This window comes from Ursus americanus, chromosome 9 (genome assembly GCF_024610735.1).
Source record: "Ursus americanus isolate L20-20 chromosome 9, mUrsAme1.1.p, whole genome shotgun sequence".
NCBI classification, from domain to species: Eukaryota; Metazoa; Chordata; class Mammalia; order Carnivora; family Ursidae; genus Ursus; species Ursus americanus.
The window spans coordinates 66,256,779-66,278,475 of record NC_142135.1 but is presented as its reverse complement, the minus strand read 5'-3'; the positions used below and the strand labels follow the sequence as shown (position 1 = coordinate 66,278,475).

Here is a 21,697-nt window from a genome sequence, read left to right as displayed (position 1 = left end):
GTAATTCTGTCTTTGTTTCTGGTTTTCCTTTTGTCAGGTCATTTGAACAATGATAAAAGGATATATCATGTAGGTAATTTCCTCATTCAAGCCCACCTCCTACACGCAGGATGCAGGTAAACATTTGAGCTCTTCAGGCCAGTTTTTTCCTTTTAACTGATTTATGTTCCATGAGCTGTTTTCTAATTTGTTGGAAGGTAATTTGTCTGCCCCCAATTGAAGTGCTTAGTTTCCCCCGTGTCCTTTCGGCAGTAATGTAGAAGAAGCAACCAAGCGTGACATGTATTCAAACATGAAGAATTATCATTCCAAACTCGTGAGCTGAGTTTTCTTCTTCTGCTGTCACCGGAGCACCCCCTGGGTGTCTGTGCTCTCAATGTGTGCAAGCTTGCACGCTCACCTGCGGCCCCTCGGCAACAAGTGGGACGGGATTTCAGGGCCCCTCCCAGCAGGGCTGGCCTGCTCACCCGGAAGAGAAGTGGGTGTCACCTTCTCCGGGTGCCATGTCTGCCACGCACGCCGCCTCTCTCGTGCCTAGAGAAAGCCCTTCTCCAGCCGCTGGCTGATGTGCCATTTCACAACTTTTGTCCTTTTAAGGTGGTTCGATGGTTTCATCCCTTTAATAGTTCATCCTTTGAAGACTACGAGAGGCTGTGATTTTACTCTTTACATGTCAGTGAGGCATCTGAGAATATCTGAAAAGGAGCAAGGGGCAAGAAAGGTGACACAGGACTCCTCCGGAGGCCAGAGAGCAGGGGAGAGGGTAGAAGTCGGAGACAAGTAGAGCCAGTTGGACTTCACTATTAATTACTGAAACACTGTGCTGATTGAGCCTTTTGAGCAGAGGCGAAATGCTCTCCTTAATTTAGTGATTTACATGGAGACTTCATTATTTCTAAAATGTAAATAAATTCTTTGTAAGAGTGTAGACTGGGACTTCCTCCCTCTCTCCTTCCCTTTCTCTTTGCTTCCCACTCTTGCTCCTCATCCTCCTCCTTCTTCCCCTTCTTTTTCCTCTTCCTTCTCTCTCCATTCCCCCTTCTGCCTTCACATAATAAATATTATTAGGTGGATGAAATGAGCAGAGAAGGGATGTCCAAGAAACCCCTGCTGAAAATTATTTGGGAATCCCTCAGTAAGTGGAATAAGGCTTAAATTCCTTCTAGTCACGGATTAAAACTGCTAGTAAAAGCACAAATACCAAGAGTGGGACTGATGAATACGTGTGAGGTAGAGGGTACAATAGAGTCCTTGGGTTGCTTTTGTCCTTTTTAACAAGGATTAAATATATTTTAATAGTTCTTTGCTGCACAATTGTTTAATTACTTTTCTGAGCGGTGACATCTCTAGGTATTGTGTAAAGCAAAATCTCTCAGAATTTAAAACAAAACAAAACAAAAACAAAGGAAAGGAGTGCAGCAGAGTACTCAAAATAACATTATTTTCTAGTCAGAGCCTAATGTAGAAAGGTTAGCATTTCACACGACATCTGCGAAATCTCTTTCTAAATCTGCTCTGATACTAGTCTTAGATGAACTTCTTTTCACATTAGCACCATGGGGGTAAGAAGGCAGACATTTTAAAAACTGTCATCGTATTAACTGACGTGAGATGATGTTTCTTGATCTAATGAAGTGTGAATAAGATTTATCTTTACACTCTCCAGGCTGTGGTTATTAGCCCCCTAGTGAGATGCTCAAATCATATACTTGAAAATATAGATACAAATATACTGCCAAAGGAAAGAAATAAACAAAGCCAGGTTTGTCACTATTTCAAGTGAAATAAAATGTAAAGCAAACAAAATCTCAAGTATGAAGAGTAAGAAAGAAAGGTACTCTTGTATCAAAACTGCTGTGGTTTGATTTGATAAAATATTATTTAGGTACTTATATATATAAATATTTATTTATTTATTTATTTTTGTTTTTACTTATATTTATATTTTTATATATATGTATTTTTTTCCTGTTTACTTCCAGAAATAAATAAGATGATACCCTTTCCTCCAGAAGCCTGTCATTAATTTAGAAAAGACAGGCATACAGGCATAAAATACTAAAGAAGTGGTAATGAGATGTGTGGTGATAACTAGCTCTTTGGGCCAGTTTCCTGACCTACGAAATAAAGTTGGGGAGAACCCTAATACTCTAGTCCATGTTGAAAGTGTACATTAGAGGGGCTCCTGGGTCATTCAGTCAGTTAAGTGTCTGACTCTTGATTTTGGCTCAAGTCATGATCTCAGGGTCCTGGGGTCAAGCACTGCCCTGGGCTCTAGGCTCAGCGGGGAGTCTGCTTGAGATTCTCTCCCTCTTCCTCTGCTCCTCCCCTCACTCACACATTCTCTCTCTCTCTTAAATAAATAAACAAATCTTTTTAAAGAAGTGTACGTTAGTGTAAATAGTTGGCTTACTAAGAGGACAATAAATTGTGGGACCATTTCGCACAACTGTAGACAGTCAGCGCAGGGCTCTGCATACAAGCATTTCATAGTTCTCAACGTGCTTGAGGCAATGGACTCTTCCTCCAGACAAATGCAGATACTTGCAAAGTTTTGCATAGAATTTTGTACTCGGGTCAATTTCCTCACCTCACCTCCCGACTCATGCTTCCATGCCCCACATTCAGTATCCCCATGCCCATACAATAAGGGGAAAGACTCAAATGGCTGAGAGGCCAGGAAATAGGGTATGAAGATTCCAGAAACCTGTAGACTTCTCTGTTTTAAAGAGCAGCAGCTGGTCAGTTTGAGCTGACTATTGATATGCAGAACTTCACATCCAGTTTTTTTTCCAGTTTTTTAAGGGAGACTAGATATTTGACATTTTTTGTGACATCGTCTAATGTGATCTTCCAAAATCATGTTTTATTTTTAGCAACCATCTTAACATTTTAAGGAAATGATATATGAACCAAATGGAGTATATCTGTGGGCTGGGTGTAGACAAAGGACACCAGTTTGTGATGTTTACTCTAGTGAGTCAGTGTGGATTGGAGAAGCCTGTGGCATTTAGTGGCATGGTCCGAATCACTCGCTTAATGTGGGTGTATGCACTCATGTGTACACATAAAGATACATACAACCAGAAAGGTAAAAAGGGAGGGGGTCATCCAGACACTGGAAAGATCCATGATCAAAGGTAGGAATGATGAGAAAGTATGGAATGGTTGGGTGAAAGAAGAAAAATTTTTCCTAGCTAAAGGAGAAAGAAGATTGACTTCAGAGTAAAACAAAGTCTTGGAAAGCAAATGGAGATGTTTGAGCAGAAGATTCTTGAATGATCTTGATTAAATGCATTCTGAGCACACAGAAAGATTTGTGTCTCCTGTGATATTTGCCATAAAATGACACTACCAATGAAATTTTAACACCTCATTAAATAGATTAACTCAATTATATGAAGACCCAGCAAAGACACAAACTTCTAAAATACATTTCTTCCTCAGCTATGATTCATTTGTTACTGATCATAAATATGAATTCAAAATCTTGGAGATCTCATTTCAGTGGTAAAAATTCTGGAGCTTTAACAATTTGCATAGTGATCCTGATGTAAAATTCTGCAGAAAGCAAAAAAGAAAATCCGAGTTGAGTTGAATGTCAACTCTGCATGCTAATTTCCATTCATGTACAAATATCTGATTAAATTCACTTAATACAGCAGGGTCCACTTTCATCTTTAATGAAAAGAAAATTTCACTCAAAGGATGTGAAAACAGGCATTGGAAATTCAAAGTGTGTTTTTCTTGAACACTCGCAGGAAATCAAGGTTCTCCTATTACTCATGTTTCGCTTGTCTGCTCTTTGGGTTGTGTTCTGTTGTAGTTATTTATTGTTTGTGTATTGTTATTTGTGACTGTTTGTTATGGCTATGTTCTTGGAATAAAAACTCCAAAAAGGACAGAAGGGGATGCTATAAAATTTAAATTTCCCTCCGAGCCCCTAACCCAGGGTATTACCAGTTTCCCTCCCAAGAGGCAACAGCTGATATCAGTTCTCAGATAACCTTCTGAGAAATACTATGTGCATACAGTACCAGTGAGTAATTGAATTTAGCTACATATTTTTTAAAAGCCCAAATAACGGTTATTTAGAAGTAGAGATTTCTTTTTATGTCCTCCAAAAGGAATCTGGAGGCAGGCACAGCAGGCCTATAATGGTGGCTCCATGTTCATCAAAGACTCGGGCTCTTTATCTTTCTTCCTTATTATTCTTGGGACACAATTTTCATCCTGAAAGGCCGTTCATGGTCACAATATGGTGGCTAAAGTGAAATCAATCACATCAACATTCCAGCCAAAAAGAAGGAAGAACAAAAGGGCATGCCTCCCAGAAGCCAACTCCTTTTAAAGAGATTTAAAAGTCCCATACCACATCTAATTGACTAGCTTTCTGAGGACAGAGATTTTAAGCTGGGCACGTTGCCACTCCCAAACATTGGGGTTCTGCTGGTAAAGAATAAAGGAAGAATAAACATGGAATAGGCAACTAGCAATCTACTACAACATATAAGCCGATAGGCATATGTATTCTCTTCTCCCACATTTTTTAAACAAGTGGTGGCATATTATAAATACCCACATTACTTTTGATTCCACCCACTGCATTTATTAGATTTTAGCAGGACCCAATGCCAAAGGACAGAACCTGGAGCTGATTCCTCTGAAAGACAGGTTCTGCCTGACCCCAGCTGCTCATAATAACAGTTGCTTCTTCCACTCCTTGCTGCTCAAAGAGCAGTCTTCAAACCAACAGGATCGGTGGAGCTTGCTAGAAATGCAGAATCTGAGGCTCCACCTTCAATCTACGAGATTCAGAATTTGCGGTTGAACAAGATCCCAGAAAATATGTATGTGCGTTTGAGTTTGAAAAGCAGTGCATAACTTTCATCCTTCTTAGAGATGGAAGCTTAGAGACAACCAAGCTTGGTAGTATGTTAGGAGCCCTCTCCCAAGTAGCTGTTAGGGTCTGGAAGCAATTCCATGTCCTAAGATGGATATCTGATAAGAACCCTATTTAAACAATAGCCAGTGTGAGTGTCAACTGTAAACTTACTAATCTTTTCCTAATTACGGCATCAGTCACCAGTTCGGGTTCCTTCCTCCAATTCCTACCCCTTCTCTCCTAAACTGGAAGGAAGGTGGCTTTCAATTCCAGTTGCCCCTCTCCCTAGTTTCTAGACCCCCTTTTCTCATGGAGCTTTTCTTGCTTCCAGTTTCCTTAACTCTTCCTTAATGGGTCTCACCGGTTTTTAATCCTTCAAACCAAGAGCTCTGAGATGGTATCATCACCCCAAAGCCTGGATCCTGGCCTTCTTTGCTTTCTTGATTCGGGACAACCTTGGCTAGTGACAATAGTCAGGATCAGAGATGACTTTGATCCTCTCCTGAAGTTGGTTTTGGTTCTTCCCCCCCCCCCAGATCCCAGGCAGATTTTTCTCATCCTAAGTTTGTGCCAAGCCTGGACTGCCCCTGCTTGTTCTCTTTTACCCAAGGAGGTATCAACATAACACCGACAAGGACCATGCTGGTAGTGTCAAAGAGTGACTTGTCACTGAGTCCCACTATTGACCTAGAGTCTTTTGGTCCTCTACTGCCAGAGTAAGAATTGCTTGTGGATGCTGTGGCCAGGCTGAAAAACAGCGGTGGATTAAGTGGGCCCAGCAGGGATGGAGATGTGGGAGGCTGGCAGACCTAACACTTACAATCAAGTTGGAGTGCAGTGCCAATACTATGTGAATTTGGATGGATGAAAAGGCCATTAGATTTGACAAAATGTAGGCTGTTAACCTTTAAAAGAGCAATCTCAGCAGAAAAGTAGGGCCAGAAGCCAAATTGCAGTGAATTAGGGAAGGAATGCAAAGCAAAGGAAAGGAGGCAGCTGATAAAAACATTCATTTCAGAAATTTGTGGGTGGAAGGAAGAAGCTGTAAGACATAACAGAGTTAAGTGACATTTTTGTAAGATAAGGGGGAACTAAACGTTTTTGAAGGCACAAGGGAGAGCCTGTGAAAAGAAGATACTGCAGACAAACTCCAAAGAGCAAAAGAAAGATCTTTGAAAATCATGATAAGAAAGCAACATTAGTGAAGGGGCATTATCATAAAGAGGAAAGATTCCTTATCCTCAGACACATCAAGAAGGTATGATGGAAAAATATAGAAAGAAAATACAAGGAGTTGTGTCTGTGGATAGATTAATTGGTCTACTTTAACAGTCTTACACTCAACAAAGTAATAGGCAATATTAAGGAATGTGTTGAGCTAAATGTGGAACTTTCATAAAATGAAAGATTTTTATTGTAGGAAAAGCTTATGGAACAATCTATCAATGTATTCTCTTCATCTGAAGAGATGGGAACCCATCAATGAATAAGATAAACCTATTTGCCAAGATGGCTTTAGGGAGTCTAGTGGCTGTCAGGATTTGATGCCATCTAGAAGAATCCCTGAAGATCCTGAGTTAGAGATGAAGACAGAATTTCCGAGTAAATGAAGCCAAAGCTAAGGCTGAGGCCAAGGGTAAATTTGAGAAGGGAGATGAAAGCCAAAGGTGCAGCTGAATCAGTTCGATGTAATTTATTTGTAGGGCCTGAGCATTAGAGTTATACTTTATTTTGTGACCCAAGAACAGGGGCAAAAAAAAAAAAAGAGAAGCGAAAGTGATACGGGTTGGGGCTTAGTGTAGTCTGTCACTGAGCAAGAAGGAAGGGGGGTCTATGGCTGTAGGGAGCACAGTATGAAGTGACTTGCCTCTGCCAATGGGGAACCTCTAATACAACCACCATCATCATCTTCTCAGATCTTGCCCAGTGAGTGTGGATCTTGCCCAGTCTGAACTGTGTCAAAAGCATAGGCCTTTGTAGACTAAAGATTTGTGGTTGATTCCTGATTCTACTGCTAACCAGTTATGTAACTGGAAACAAGTTATTCAGATCCTTGGGTTCCTCATTCACAAAAGAGAGATAATAATATTCACCTCACAAATATGTTGTGAAAATTAAGTTACCAAGAATTTAGCACTAAGTACCTAGCCCCCAGTAGATACTCAAAATGTGGCTACAAATTGTTCCGTAGGTCTCTTCTTCTAATGAGATAGCAACATGCATCATGATATGTAAGTGGATATAATCTGTCTTGAAGTATCAGATTATTACTATAAAAGCACCGGTATAATATATGCCTATCCAGATATTCTCTAGAATTCTGTATAATGAATGAGATCATTCTCTCAGCTCGCCTCCCACCATGTAGAAAAATAGAAAGCTATCAAACTTCGTAGGGAACATACACTTTCTGTAATGATTCTTAAGGAGATAGCCTGGGGGACCTTGAATGCCATCTTAAGATGCCATATTTTTAAAGCTCATTGAACACCATTCTCTCCCACTGAGTTTACATGGCACCAGAGCTTCTTCCCACACAGTTGCTACCTTTCAGGTCAGAGTAGGGAGACCCAGCTCTAACTACCACTGAACCAATCTCTTCCTCCTGGGTTGTCCATTCAGCAGAACGGTTTCAGGCTGATTACTGATGAAGCGGAACTAAAACAGGAAATCAATAGACATAATGTCAACTGAAATAGAAGCAGAAGTGCCATTTCATTTCACTCACAACTACATAAATAGTATAACCTATTTTTTTAGGATTTTTGTAAGTATAGTAGGTCTACAGAGATTTTTTAAAGTATAAATTAGATCCTTTAAAGCATCTAGAAATTTCACTGGCTCCTAAAGTAAAATATTTTAAACCAAAAAAAAAAAAAAGTTGAAAAAATAGTTTTTAAACTGCTTTATTTCAGTCTGACCCTCCTTACCCAGCCCAGATATCTTTTCTGAGAACACTCCAACCCACAAATTCCTTCTGGAGTCCCTTTCTGGAACTTGGTTAGGTTGGAACATTCTTCACTTCAGTGGAGGTTGGCAATTACGCCTGAGATGTCTACCCTGAAAGGACCAACTTGGAACAATGAAGGTTGCTGAGAGCAGGCTATGGCAGGGAAACACAGCTGTTCCCATGAGAACCCACAACCAGTTTGCACTGCCCCACACTGGTAGTTCATGGCTCTATTTGAGATATTTAGGTTGTAACACCTTGGGTGTGGCTTGTAAAACACAGAGATATCCCCATTTTCCAGAAGTCATACAACTGGTTTTCATCAACGATAGAGAACCAAGATTGTTACCAGGTGTTTATGTTTTCCTTCTTTGACTCAGGCAACTGTCCCACTTTAACAAAATATGAATGCCACAAATTATGGAGCAGAAAACTTAATACCATTCTTTCACCACCTCAAAATGGAATAGATTATTAAAAACATTATTTAGTGACTGGAAATCATAAACATGCTAGAACCGTTGGAGGTCAACATAAACTCTCTAAGAATAAGTCAGAGTGAATTAACCTTGCTTCCTTTTTGGTCATGATTTCTAGGCTATGCCTGGCCTCAAATACATGATGCATCTGAATTTCAACAAAGCATTTAGTAATCACAAAATACAGGACTAATGAATTTGCCTGGACCCATACAGGCACTAGTACTTGAAAGAAAATATCACTGCCATATAGTTCTAAGATCATTCCAAAACCATATTAAGAAAGGAACTCTTAGTTTGAGCAACAAGAAAATGGGTGTCATTAGGGAAAAACTCCTCCTTTCCATTGATTTTTTAATTTGCTTTTGAAAGTTGAAACCATCATTTAAAAAATACACAGTATATGGTGAGTAATGTGTTAAGTAGATAGGTGGATAGCGCTTAATTCTATGTAAAGATTACTATGAAAAATAATACTTTCTTCTTGGGAATTATGCTAATAAAAGAGTTTGTAACTGTTTTGCTAAATAAATGCAGCTTTGAGCTATGGAAGAACTAAATACAGAACAGCAGTAAGGAGAGGGGTTAACATCCTGGGCTAAAGAGCCAGAGTGTCACTTCCTACCTAAGTGATTTGGGAACAAGATAATTAACCTCTATGCCGCAATTTTCTCATCTATAGAATGGAGTTAATAAAGAACTTAGCTCCTAGAGATGTAAGGGTTTAACGAATTAATGAACATATAGTGTTCACAGAAGAGTGTCCAGCTAAGCCCTCTAGTAAGCAGTGGATATCCATCATCTTAGTAATCCTCACATGTGATAATCAATGAAGTAATATGATCATTAGCCCTATTTTATACACAAGAAAACTGAGGCTCAGAGAGGTTAAATACCATGCCCAAGGTCACTTGGGTAGCAATGCTAAAGCCAAAATTTGAACTGAGACCTCTTCAACCAGAAACTAGACTCTTGACACCATAACTGTCAACTGTAAGGTAAGCATTGGCTCCCAGGAACAAGGCTGAAACCCATCCTTAGACCTAAATGCATCAGAGCAAGGCTACCAGCAAGAATGGCCTCATTGATTCCCCAGGTGTTAGAAGGAACTCCTTGAATCCCTGCTGCTGAGAGCATCATTAGTCCCAGGACCAAGATGAAGTTGTTCCAGCAGTCAGGAGAGAAGAGGTACAGAGGCTCAGAACCAAGGAGTGTGCCGGAATACCACACAAGCAAAATGGTAGTCCTCAGCATTCATTTAACAGGGACAATTAGTGGAGGTCAGGTGGTCCATGACATGGGATACTCTCCCACCCTTGACCCCAAGTGGAGGGTCAGTGCACTGCTGTAGCAGTGATAAGTATGGGCTATGCATCTGGCTTTACTCAAATGTCCATTAGTTACAAAGGCCGATATTCCTCAGTGCTGTGGCCAGTTGCTCACACAGAACTCCCTGGAACTGCCTCAGATCTGGGCCACAGCATCATCAGACTCATTCTGATGATGTTCAAGGAGGTAGAGTTAGGTGGAATTGCCTCTGTCCGCTAATTCAGCCAAGTGGGTCTGCCACATTTCACTAGGTGGGGTAGTCAGCTATGTCCCTCAAACAAAAACCTTGTTTAATTACAGAGAAGCTAGTTTCCATATTGCAGAATTTCTCCCGTCAAATTCCACAGTCACATAGGAGCAGAAAAATGGCTGTGTTAAGATCTATAAACTCTGTATACCCACATACATTTCCATTTGCAACAGTGGGCTAAGCAGTCTGTTGAGGTTATGTAAGTGTTGCTGGATGGCAGGAGTAATGTCCACAATAGACAGGGATCCAGACATTGTCATCTGTCAATGTCCCCTCAATAGCTTCATTGCTGGCTGGGCCAGCCCCTCAGTGAGAAGCAGACAAGCAGTGGCTGGACATACAGACCTGTACGCCTATTGGGCAGTGCCTGACTGCCTAAGCATGCGGCTTAGAGCACCATTGCTCTGCCGTCTACTGCCTTGCAGTGAATGTGCAGGGGGGGGGGGCGGGGGGGGGAGGGCGGGGAGGCATCTCAGTTCTCAACATATGTCTATTTGGAGGCAGATATCCCACTGTTGGGCTGTGTGGTCCAGTGGCAAGCTGGATCTGAGGTTGCATTTGTAGAAATATCTCTCCTGAGACACTGAGGGTACCCCAACATGAAAAGGGTACAAAAAGACTCAATATGCTCTGATAAGCCAGACGGAAGATTCAAAATGAGTCCTAAGAACAAGAGGTTTGGGTTGTTGGAGAGTGAAGTCAGCAGCTCAAGATGAGAAAGGGGGACAGAAGGTTTAACAAGCAAGTCTGAGGCCAGTCTGAGTGGACACAGGGGGAGGGGAGGGCTCCTGCCCAAGCCCAGCTCTTACTCCAGTTTCCTGAGCCTGACTCCATTTAAAAGGTCGGGTGTGCAGAGGCAGAGCTCTGTGTACCCTGGCTTATTTAAAAGTCCACGTACCCACGAAGACATATATGCTCCCCCGGGGACCTCACCGATCACATTCTGACCCTACCGTAAAAACAACTCTTTATCACCAAACTACATTTAAGAGAATCTTTACATATTTAAAAATTCTGAGTTAGTTTACATTTAGGATCATAAAACAGCTAAAAACCAGATAAAATTTTCCTTAATAAAAGCATTTTTCTTCAAATTACCTCGTAACACTCGGGTACTATAACCCTACCCAACTATTCACATGATACCATTGAAGCATTACTGAATTGGGCAATGAACACTTGGAAAAGTCCTTTGATAAAATGATCTCCTTTAATAGGTACATTTGTTTGTTTGTTTGTTTGTTTGTTTGTTTGTTTGTTTAAACAATGCTCTTATTCCTCAAAAACTTGCCCCCAGAAATACACTAACAACAAGGCTCTTTGTGAATCAGAGTAACATTTGTGTCCTCTACGATATTGCTGAGCTGGCTTGTGCAGAGTGTCTGCATTACAAAAGCATGTCATTAAAAGGCTTATCTTCCTTGGTAGAAGCCAGCAACCCATTTGTTTTCCATTTTGACTGTCTACACGAGTGCTTCCCATACACGTAAAGGCAATAAATCCCCAAAGCCCAAATAAATGCGATGCTGTTGCTGTTGTGCATTTTTATGGTCATCGTGGAGAAAACAACTTATTTCCATATTCATTGATTCATTTGGAGCCCAGCGTGCCAGTGGGACTCTTAGGAGATTGAACCAAATGTCTTCAAATAATTTCAGGCTTCAATTGGCATAGGACACTTCCATAAACAGACATAACTCTAATTCTGGATTCCTGAAGGAAAAGTAGGAGCAGCTTACCTAAAAACAAATAGGTTAGGACTCACTAGGATTCACACTCCACCCAGAGAGATCCACATAAATAAAAAGCCAGTCCCTCCTATGACTTCTTCCCTCGAGCATCCCAAGATCCTAGACTTCTGTTCTGCTGGGCACGCAAGGGAAAACAGATGGGCGTGGGTGACAGTTGCACGAAAAGGCCCTCCCGGGAGTCATAGACAAAGAAATGTGTCCACACAGCACTGTGAGATGAAACTGTCCACCAGCTGCCTGTTCTTCAGTCTCGGGTGTTTTGATCACTCCCTAGGAAGGAAGGATATGCCTGCTGTCCAGCCCAACACTGACGGTGAGCCATGGCACAAATTGAACCTCCACCCCTTCCAGAAGAGAGTCAGAAGATTCTCAGATTGCTAACCAACCATGTGTTATGTGTCTGGACATTCTGTTGTCTGTCACTGTGACATGACACCAGGGCATGCTGAAGTCAGGCTTGCTGTGAGAGTTGAAGCATTCATCCTTCATGAAAACCACTGTATCACTTCAATCAAGTGGCTGAAAAATTCTTACTTGGTCATATTCTTTCTCCTTTCCCCAGTGAAGGAAGTAGTGTGTATTCAGGACCACATTAGCTACTTTCAGTATACTTGAACTGTTTGGTATCATGTAAACCCAACCAAGAGTTAACTCATAAGTGAAAAGAGCTTAATAATCCTTTTCTTTCTAGACATTTATGTTTCATCCATCTAAGATGGTACTATCATTGGCTTGTTCTCATGTTTATTGCATGACCCAGACATTATCACAGCAAAGCAGAAACATCTATGGAACCTATCAAATCAAGGTAACAGGTGCAGGAGCACACGAGCAGAGCTGGTTTTACTTTAACTAAGTGACAAGGTGACCCATGTGGGAATTTCAGGGTTGCTCATGTTCTGGAATTCTGAAATTCATCTACTTCATTCCAGCCATACTGGTTTCCCTCCCACACTTTGCTTTGACATACATACTTCTCATCATTGACTTGTTCAAAAACATTTAATAAGTACCTTCTTTGTACAAGGCAAAATACTAACTTTCAGAAATGCAAAGTCAAGTTGAGAAAAATGTTCTCACCTTGAAAGATCCTGGCAGTCAAGACAGACATGCAAATCAATAAAATGGGCCTTCATCAAAGAACACGAGGCTGTGCTGATGTAGTGGAAGGAGTAGATCTTCTTTCTGAAGGAAGCAGGGCAGGACTCTGAGGATGTGGACTTGGCATCAGCTCTCTCAGAGGGGTCCTGCCTTCAAGGACCTACTGGGAAGAGAACAAATGGATACAAAGCTCTGACACAAAGCAGTACTGGGAACTGCCATTAGAGATATAAGAACAAAGTCCTGAGATGGTTCAGAGTAGAGGTGTAACCACTGGAGAGATCAAAGAAAGTGACATTTGCAACAGAGCTTAAAGAATGAGAGGGTCTGTGCAAGCAGAGATGTGAGAATGGGTTAGGGGGTCATGGGCGAGCAAAGAATAGGGTGTGCCCAGGGAGTTGGAGCACAGCTCATGGCAGAGAATAGTGGGGGATATAAACCCTCAAAGCCAAGTTGAGGCAGGATTATAGAGGGCTTGGAAGCAGATAAAATGATGTGTGCTTGGACAGGCAAATAATCTTTGTTCTCCATTACCCCAAATTGTGAACCATGATTTAAGGAAAAGCTTATTCCCCTTGGAATATAAACGTGCTGTATTAATGTCCACCTTAAAAAAAAAAAACTAAAATTAAAACAAACAAACAAAAACCCACATGGACCTCACATCTTTTTCCAGCTACTGTTCCTTTCTCTATTCTCCTTTTCCAAAATGCCTAGAAAGAATTGTGGACATCCTATTTTCTCTTGAACCTACTCTAGTCACATTTTTGCCCTATCTTTCACCAAAACAACTTCCATCAAGGTCACCCATGTGCTCCACACTACCCAATCCAGTGATCAAGGCTCAGTGCTCCTTGTCCTTGACCTACCAGAGACCTTTGGCATGGTTGATTGCCCTTGGTTTCTTTGGGGGGGGAGGGAGAGGGAAAGAGAGAGAATCTTAAGCAGGCTCCATACCCAGTGTGGAGCCCGATGTAGGGCTCAATCTCATAACCCTGAGATCATGACCTGAGCCGAAATCAAGCGTTGGATGCTTAACTGAGTCACCCAGACGCCCCACCCTTGCTTTCTTATGTCATTGTACTTCTCTGGTCAAGCCTTTTCTTTCTCTTTCTGGCTTCTTGACTTCTCCCCAAACCCTAAATGTCATAATGTTCCAGGACTTCATCCTTTAACCCCCTTCTCTAATTTCACTCATTTCCTTAGTGTTCTAATCCAGTCATAGAGCTTTAAATACCATCTATAGATACACTGATAACCTCCAAATTTATAATCACTCTTTACCTGAGCAATTTCTCAGGATTGTGTTTTCAGCAAACAACCTTTAGGAACGAGGTAACTGCTCTCCCATCCCACCCCAACAAAGAGTAAGCTTGCTTCCCCTTGCTATAAGAGTAGCTCAATGCTCCTCTCCTGTAACAGAACCCATTATGTGTGCAGGGGTCCATCATGGCCCAAGGGGAATGCCGCAGAGATATGAAGTGCATGCTGGCTACTGAGCTATGAATAATAAAGTCCTTTGTCTCTGACCCAGCATCCATGAAACAGTAACAGGCTAACTTGTTAGCTTGTAGAGTAAAATCCCAAACCCTGCACAGTTCTTGATATTAGGTAGCTCGGCTTTCTTTTATAAGCAACTTAACACCTTAACCCAAATAAATTACATATAGAAACTTCCTACTTGGGGCGCCTGGGTGGCACAGCGGTTAAGCATCTGCCTTCGGCTCAGGGCGTGATCCCGGCGTTGCAGGATCGAGCCCCACGTCAGGCTCCTCCACTATGAGCCTGCTTCTTTCTCTCCCACTCCCCCTGCTTGTGTTCCCTCTCTCGCTGGCTGTCTCTCTCTCTGTCAAATAAATAAATAAAATCTTTAAAAAAAAAAAAAAAGAAACTTCCTACTTGCAAATGTCCAACTTAATGACTTACATAAGGATAAAGCTCTACACAGAATGAAGTGTGTCAGCCTCTACCTGCCTCCTATAGATAGCTTTGGCCAAGACCTTTATAGAATCATTTTGGACTTGAGGAAAAATCAGCTAACAAAGAGCATTTTAGAGCCCAGTACGATATAGAGAAACTTCTGTCATTCCTTAAGGGATCTCTTAAACTTTAATGCTTAAATGTTGATGTGAATGCTGGGAAATTTAGGAAAGTAGTTGGGGAGCTATTTTTGATCACGGATCCTTTTAGCTTCCCTCAAATCCACTGATATTTTTACCCTAAGCCAGGGCCTGTACAAGCTCTTCTGAGTTCCTTCGAGTGATCCCTTAAGACATGCTTTTAGAGATGACTCATTTCTCTGTTACATTCTTACTAAGATCCACAACTAGCAGGACACACAGCCAGTGGCTGTCGTCCTAATGTCTACATGTGTGAAACCAAATCCTGCCAATCCTTATACAAGGCCTGCAGGCCAAAACAAATCGATTGCATATACAAATCGTACTTGCAAAACCTACTCAAACTCTTACACAAGAAGTGGTGTTGGAATCTAGTCTTATGTTATTTGCATTCATTTTTACTATATCAAAAAAGATGGAATTTATGCAGTCAGAATTTACAGTACATAGGAGAAAATCATTTACATGTTCTAACTATAGAAATGGATGGCTTTACTGGAAGAGAAGTGTCTTTAAAATTACTGAGTCCTTCAAAACTTTATTAAAAGCAGACATAATCAGGACTATCCTGGTATTATTTAGTTTGTGTCTTTGCTGTTGGCATGAATGCATGTTATTCCATTTCTTAGAGATAAACAGAAAGCCACAGGGACTATTTCAACTCATATTCTGGGAAACCAAGAACTCCACAACACTCAGCCATCAACAAATTGGTGATTAACATGATGTCTAGACAGGTTCTCATGGGAATAACATTATTAATTAAGCAGCAGTTTGGTTAATCACGATAGCAAAAGTAATTTTTGGAATAAATATTTTATTAGTGTGCCCATCAATAAAGCAAAAGTAAAAGGATATGTGTTAATTAATTCATTTGTTATATTACTGAGATTAAGACTGGCAATTTCTGTTTGAGGGCCTTGAGAATGAGCTAATATTTCTAGTATGGCATGTATTTATCTTACTGTTTCCAGCTAATGGTACCGTATATTTCAATTACATAGCCAAAATTCCTTTTGTGTCATCTATCAAGATATTATTAAGCTCCATTAGTGAATAATTGAATTTGACAAATTTTCTATTGCTATACATTTATCTGTTCTTTAAAACTGGGTGTCTCCCATTTCTCAGTAACAAAAATTTCACTGAATGGGGAAAGACAGTGAGCTGTAACTATAATTAAGACCCTGATCTTACTTTCCTCAGTCAAAAGACTCATTTGGAAAAGAAGTAAATATATTGGCCAGTTCTCTTCAGTACATGGACAATAAATCTTTCCAGAAAACACAGTTAACCCAATGTTTTTAGCATAATCTGTAGTCCTAAAACTACAAGGAAGAAATATAAGATAATAAAACTTGTGCAAAAAAGAATACATTTCTGAAAAAATTATTCAGGTGAGCTTGCTCTCTTTTGTCTTTATAAAAGAATATCTGTGAAACCTTCCAGACTGGTGAGCACTTAGGGATTTGTGGAAAGTGGTGCACTCGAAAGGGCGTGAAAGCTCTGCACTTTTCCCCCACACCTTGCCCCATGTGTCACTTCCACCTGGCTATTCCTGAGTTATGTCCTTTTATAATAAACCAGTAACCTAGCAGAAGGCCACAAGTTACATAAGGATGTGGAGAACACCCTTAGTGCAGTCAAGTGATGCACGAAACCTCAAAGGGAATGTCAGAAAGCCCGCAGGAGATCTACAGCATGAGTGGGACTGGCATGAGAGTCCGATGACCACTGTAGGGAATAATGACCTCCTTTGGGAAGATTATGAAGAGAAATGAGCTGACCAGGCTTTGAGGACCATGGAAAACTATGTAGCCCCATTCAGCAAGATGAAGGAATGAACCACCAAGTGGGTTGGAAACTCATAGACAGTGATAGTGCCCTGCACGACCTGGAGGTGATGCAGAATGTCGAGAAGAAAGATGAAGGCAGTATGGCCAAGGCTGAGAAAGAGTTAGTTCATCAAAGCCCGGATTGTGTTTAAAGATCTGCACCAGGAACCACTAAAGGTGCTGCCTATTCTGTATAATAGTCTTATTGGCTGTGGCCATCTTCCAAAACATTTCCAAGTCGAGGGACATTTTCTACGGGGAAATGAGCAAACTGAACCACAACTCCTATGAGGCGCTGAGCAAGCTGGAGAAGCAACATTCCAACAGTCTAGTTGATGAAGGGACCATCAAGCAGCAACAGATGCTCTTTGGTCATCTCTTCCTTGGTTCGAACATCTATGTTCTAGCCCTCTTAGCTCACCAGTCCCTCTGCATTTTCCTGAAAGAGTGAGAGGAAATCTGTGTCAGCAAGTGAAGAAGAGCTAACATCTCAACCTGCCCAGTTTAAGCAGTCTGGAGGTGAAGTCCAAATTCAGGTTCTTAGTCTGCAGGCTAGTCACAAACACTAGAGCGATTGTTCATTGGGAACTCCAGTCTTTGACACTGGGACTATCGAAGAAGTTTCCTTTCCAAACGTTACTTTGTAACAGGGAGGAGGGGATAGACTTTAACAACAAAGAGAAAGTCAGAACACGACTGTATAACCACTATCTAGGTATCTATTTTTCATCAAAGTACTCAGAGTAATTTTAGACTAGACGAGATGCATTGACAATTTTGTCCTCAAAGAATTGCGGTGTCTCCAGCTCCATAAAATAAGAATTACCTTCTCAGTGTAATAAGTACAGAAAACAATATGAAAAGCTAGAAAGCCTACACTCTGGCACCTGCATGTATTCAACCACTAGTATCCAAAGTATAAATTATCTCTTCAGCATCGTTATATGATTAATGACCTCAAAGGTAATGCGTTTTCTTATGATATAATTAATAAAACAACTTAGTATTTAAATAGGATTTATATTCTCTGAGCATTTCAAATAATTAGGTAGATGATTGGTATTTAATTTACAATTCACATATTTTGATTCCTTTTATGGCTATTAAATATTAAAATACTTGTAGTAATAATGAATGCTGCTACAAATTGCTCTCTAAATCATCCAAACTTAAAAATATATATTCTGAATAATCTGCGGTGATTTTAAAGTACGAGAACTATAAACCCCAAGTCAAAATCTAAGTCAAATATCTAGAGACTGTTTCCTATTCCTGTGTACTGTTTTAGAAAGTTATTGCAGCTAAGTAGAAATGGAAAAGCTCTTTAAAATCACAGCTAGCATTTAAACACATGATTTTTTTTCCTATTTAGATTCATAGACATCATTACTATGTATTCTTTATCTTTATTTATTGGATCAGATAGGCTCTTCCATTTTGGACATTTGACATCGATTCTTAAAGTTGTTTTTTTTTTCTCTTTTGCAGTTGGTTGGTTTTGTGTATGCCTGTTACGTGATCAGTATTTTTATGGAAGAAGAGGACACCTGTAAGTACTATTATAGCTACCTGTGGGTTTATTTTGGGTGAGGGATAGCTTCCAAAGCTAGTCATTACAGGACTAGGAAAGCTTTCATAGTTGGAATTTAAAAAGCCTGAATGCAGCGTGGTGAAGTTCCAATCAAACGTTTGCGAACAGAACTGCCCACAAAGAAGACGGCCCTAGGACTTGAAACTCTCAGTCCCAGTAGTGTGTTTGGAGGCCCAGAGTCGTGGAGGTCTACAGATTGCTGTCATGCCATGTTCTTAGTAACTTTTCTTCGGAGATCTAAACATAATGCTGAATAGAAAATCGGGATTGTTTTATCCATGATCAACCTTAAGTATGCTACTGCAGAATTTTAAAATCTGACTAATAGCAATAACATCAATACAGCACATCATAGCAAGAACTGTATCAATGTGAATTACATAGAACGCTCCACAAAACTAAAAATGACAACCTTCAAGGTGGGATGTAAAAAAAAAAGAAAGAAAAGAAAAAAATTTAAAAAAAGAAATGCTGTAAAATAACTAACGGGATGCTAAAAAGCTAAGTAGTCATGTTTCAGCAGAATACCGCCAAAGAAATAAAAAACAGAAATGACCTGAAGTTACGTGGGCAGAGATTTAACGACATATGCCAAAAGCCTGCTGATGGATACGGCATGTCTTGGAGTAACTGTTAGGAGCTCATGTGACACCAAAGAAAATTTTAATTTATTTTTTTAAATAAATCATTATTACATAAACAAATCACACCCACCCATCTCAAAGGTTCAGTTATATCATTTCCGTTACTGTCTGGGTTATAAAGTTGACCCTTTAAAAAAATGAGGATGAATGTCCAGCTAGCCAGGATAACTTCTTTCTTTTTTTTTTTTTTAAGGTTTTATTTATTTATTTAACAGAGATAGAGACAGCCAGAGAGAGAGGGAACACAAGCAGGGGGAGTGGGAGAGGAAGAAGCAGGCTCATAGCGGAGGAGCCTGATGTGGGGCTCGATCTCATAACGCCAGGATCACGCCCTGACCCGAAGGCAGACGCTTAACCGCTGTGCCACCCAGGCGCCCCAGGATAACTTCTTTCTAGAACACAACTCCAAAAGAGTCTGATGCATTCTTCCCACCAAATAGATGCAGTCACAGTATATGACCTGGAATCCAGTTGACAATGAAGATTTATTTAACCAACTGGAAGAAATACGGGACCCTGAGATCAAACTCTCAGGTAGTGAAAATGTGTGAACATAGTGCATCCTATCTTTTACGCTGACTTTGGGGTATTTTTTTTTTTAATACTAGATGAACCAGAAAGTTTCTGACATTTCAAAAGTGTTGTTGTAATGACAGCACTTCCCACTATGCGGTTAACGTCAGAATGTGTATTTTCAGGAGTTCCATTAGTAGCTCCCCAGTCTGACAAAGTTAATGCACAGAAAATCAGCAGCATGCTTCCAACTCACAGCTGAGACACGCTGTGAGTTCCAAAAACATGACCTAAAGGAATTATTAGAATAAATACTTCCAAAAAAATAATACACTGCGTGATAAATCCCAGCTGAATCCCTTATAAAGTACGTTTGAGTAGGTACCAAAAGCGCCTGTTTCCTGTCCTCCTCGCTGAACTTGGAGGCTCTCAGATGGTGTTCAGGCTCCAGCCTACCTTACTGTTTGAGAAAAGGCAGATTAATCAATAGTGTTTTCTCTATTAGAATAAATATATAAAGGACTTTTCCTTGAGGCTTGTGATTTTAAGCAAAACTTGGAAATACAAACTGACATGCAAAAAAAAGGGCTCATCTACATTGCATAAATGATTTTGACCTTCTATCAGTCTTCTTTTAAAGTAATAATGTTGGTGGATATGGATTGTATTGCTACTGGCAGATATCGTAGTTCCATTGAACTCGGTGTCTTTAATTAGCTTAAGTTTCTCTATAGAAATCTCTGAATCAGCTATCTGAATGCCCATCAAACCGACATTCAAGCAGCTGCTAGAAGCCTATGCTATTAATGGTTTAATTCTAGTGTTTGTTATGAGGGCCATACATTAAGTTACCGAGAGACATCTGGATATAGCAGTTGTGTTACCATCAATTCAAACAAAACAGAGCCAGAAAAAGTCTTGGGTGAGTGCTCAAAACAAAATAAGTATGCCCTAGACTGACTTGACATGATGGTCTACTGGAAGAAAGACCACAGGGAAAAGCAATCACAAACCTTTTAGTCTGATAGTTCTCAAGAGAGTGTAATTTTACATTTTTTATTGAAAGAAGTAGAAATCAAAAGTGCAGTTGTAATTAAATTGTCCCAGGGTCTTCAGAAGGCAGATGTGAGCAAAAAAAAAGTCTGGAAACCAACTGCAATGATCTCATAGACTAGTACAATTTGTGCCAACACCTAGCTTTCAGGTGCAATAATGAACTGCCCTTGGATACGACATTACCGACCGCAATCAAAAAGAGGTGTCTTTTGATTGTTTTTTTTCAAAATGTAAACCTACAGTAAGAAAGCAATGCTGGTAGCTTTCCAATTTGTCTAAGTATACTTCTGGAAAGCTGATTCTGAAAGGTAACTGCAAATATATAATGTAATGTCACAGTATTTTGGCAGACAATGTATCATTTATCATTTCAATTCCTATTCTAACTAATGAAAATCTCTGCATTATTCAGAATGCAAAGTTAAGCCTTGTTCTTGGACTGAAAGCTGTCTGCCAGCCTTAAAAATTAATAACAGCTACCCGCTCTCTCCTCTGCACTGCCTAAGTCATTCTATGGGACTAACATTTCAGCTGATGGACACTTCTGAAGGGTAATAAATGCTTTGAGGAAACATTTATTTCCAGCCACCCATCTTCTTAGTTACCTCTTGGCCTCTTCTGCTAACTATATCTCTTAGAAAGACTCTGATTGCAGGTCAAAGACAATGAAATAAAAAGCTCACACAGGGAAGAATACAGTTTGATGGGGTCAGAACTTCCCATCACTCTTTCCAATGAAGAAGCCTATTTATATCTCTCATTTCATTTTTATTTCTTTTTTTAATATCTATCAATCTCTACGAACACTTTTGTGAGACCCCGATATTTGGAATCTGTAATCGTAAAAACCTGTCGGCATCTTGTTTGAGAATCATCTGCTGCTGAAAATGAACTTGTAGGCTTGTTACGATCTTGTCACACTTACGAGTAAGAATGTTTTTAATTCAGGGAAGTGTGTAGGCAAGGCAAAAGATGCTGAAAAATAGTATTAACTTATATAAATATTACCAGGCTTCTTGTGAGGATCTATTGCTAGCATGACTGCTTCTGATAGTAGTTTGCAAATTGCACCTGGGACATCTGTTTGGTCTCACGAAGACCAGTCTGGGTTGCACACGTTGAATAGTCAGAGAAAAGTATATTGACAACCTGAGAGTTAGTTTTTGTAAAGGAAGTGAATCTCCCCCAGATGC

The 21,697-nt window shown here is 40.2% G+C and overlaps 1 protein-coding gene across 1 annotated transcript in view; it reads left to right on the top strand.

Annotated features, from left to right (window-relative positions):
- Positions 1 to 21,697, top strand: part of NKAIN3 (sodium/potassium transporting ATPase interacting 3) — a 265,198-nt gene that overhangs the window by 220,707 nt on the left and 22,794 nt on the right. Inside the window, exon 5 of the mRNA XM_045789127.2 lies at positions 18,189 to 18,249. Coding sequence (XP_045645083.2) covers positions 18,189 to 18,249 — 61 coding nt within the window. The remainder of the gene's footprint in view (positions 1 to 18,188; positions 18,250 to 21,697) is intronic.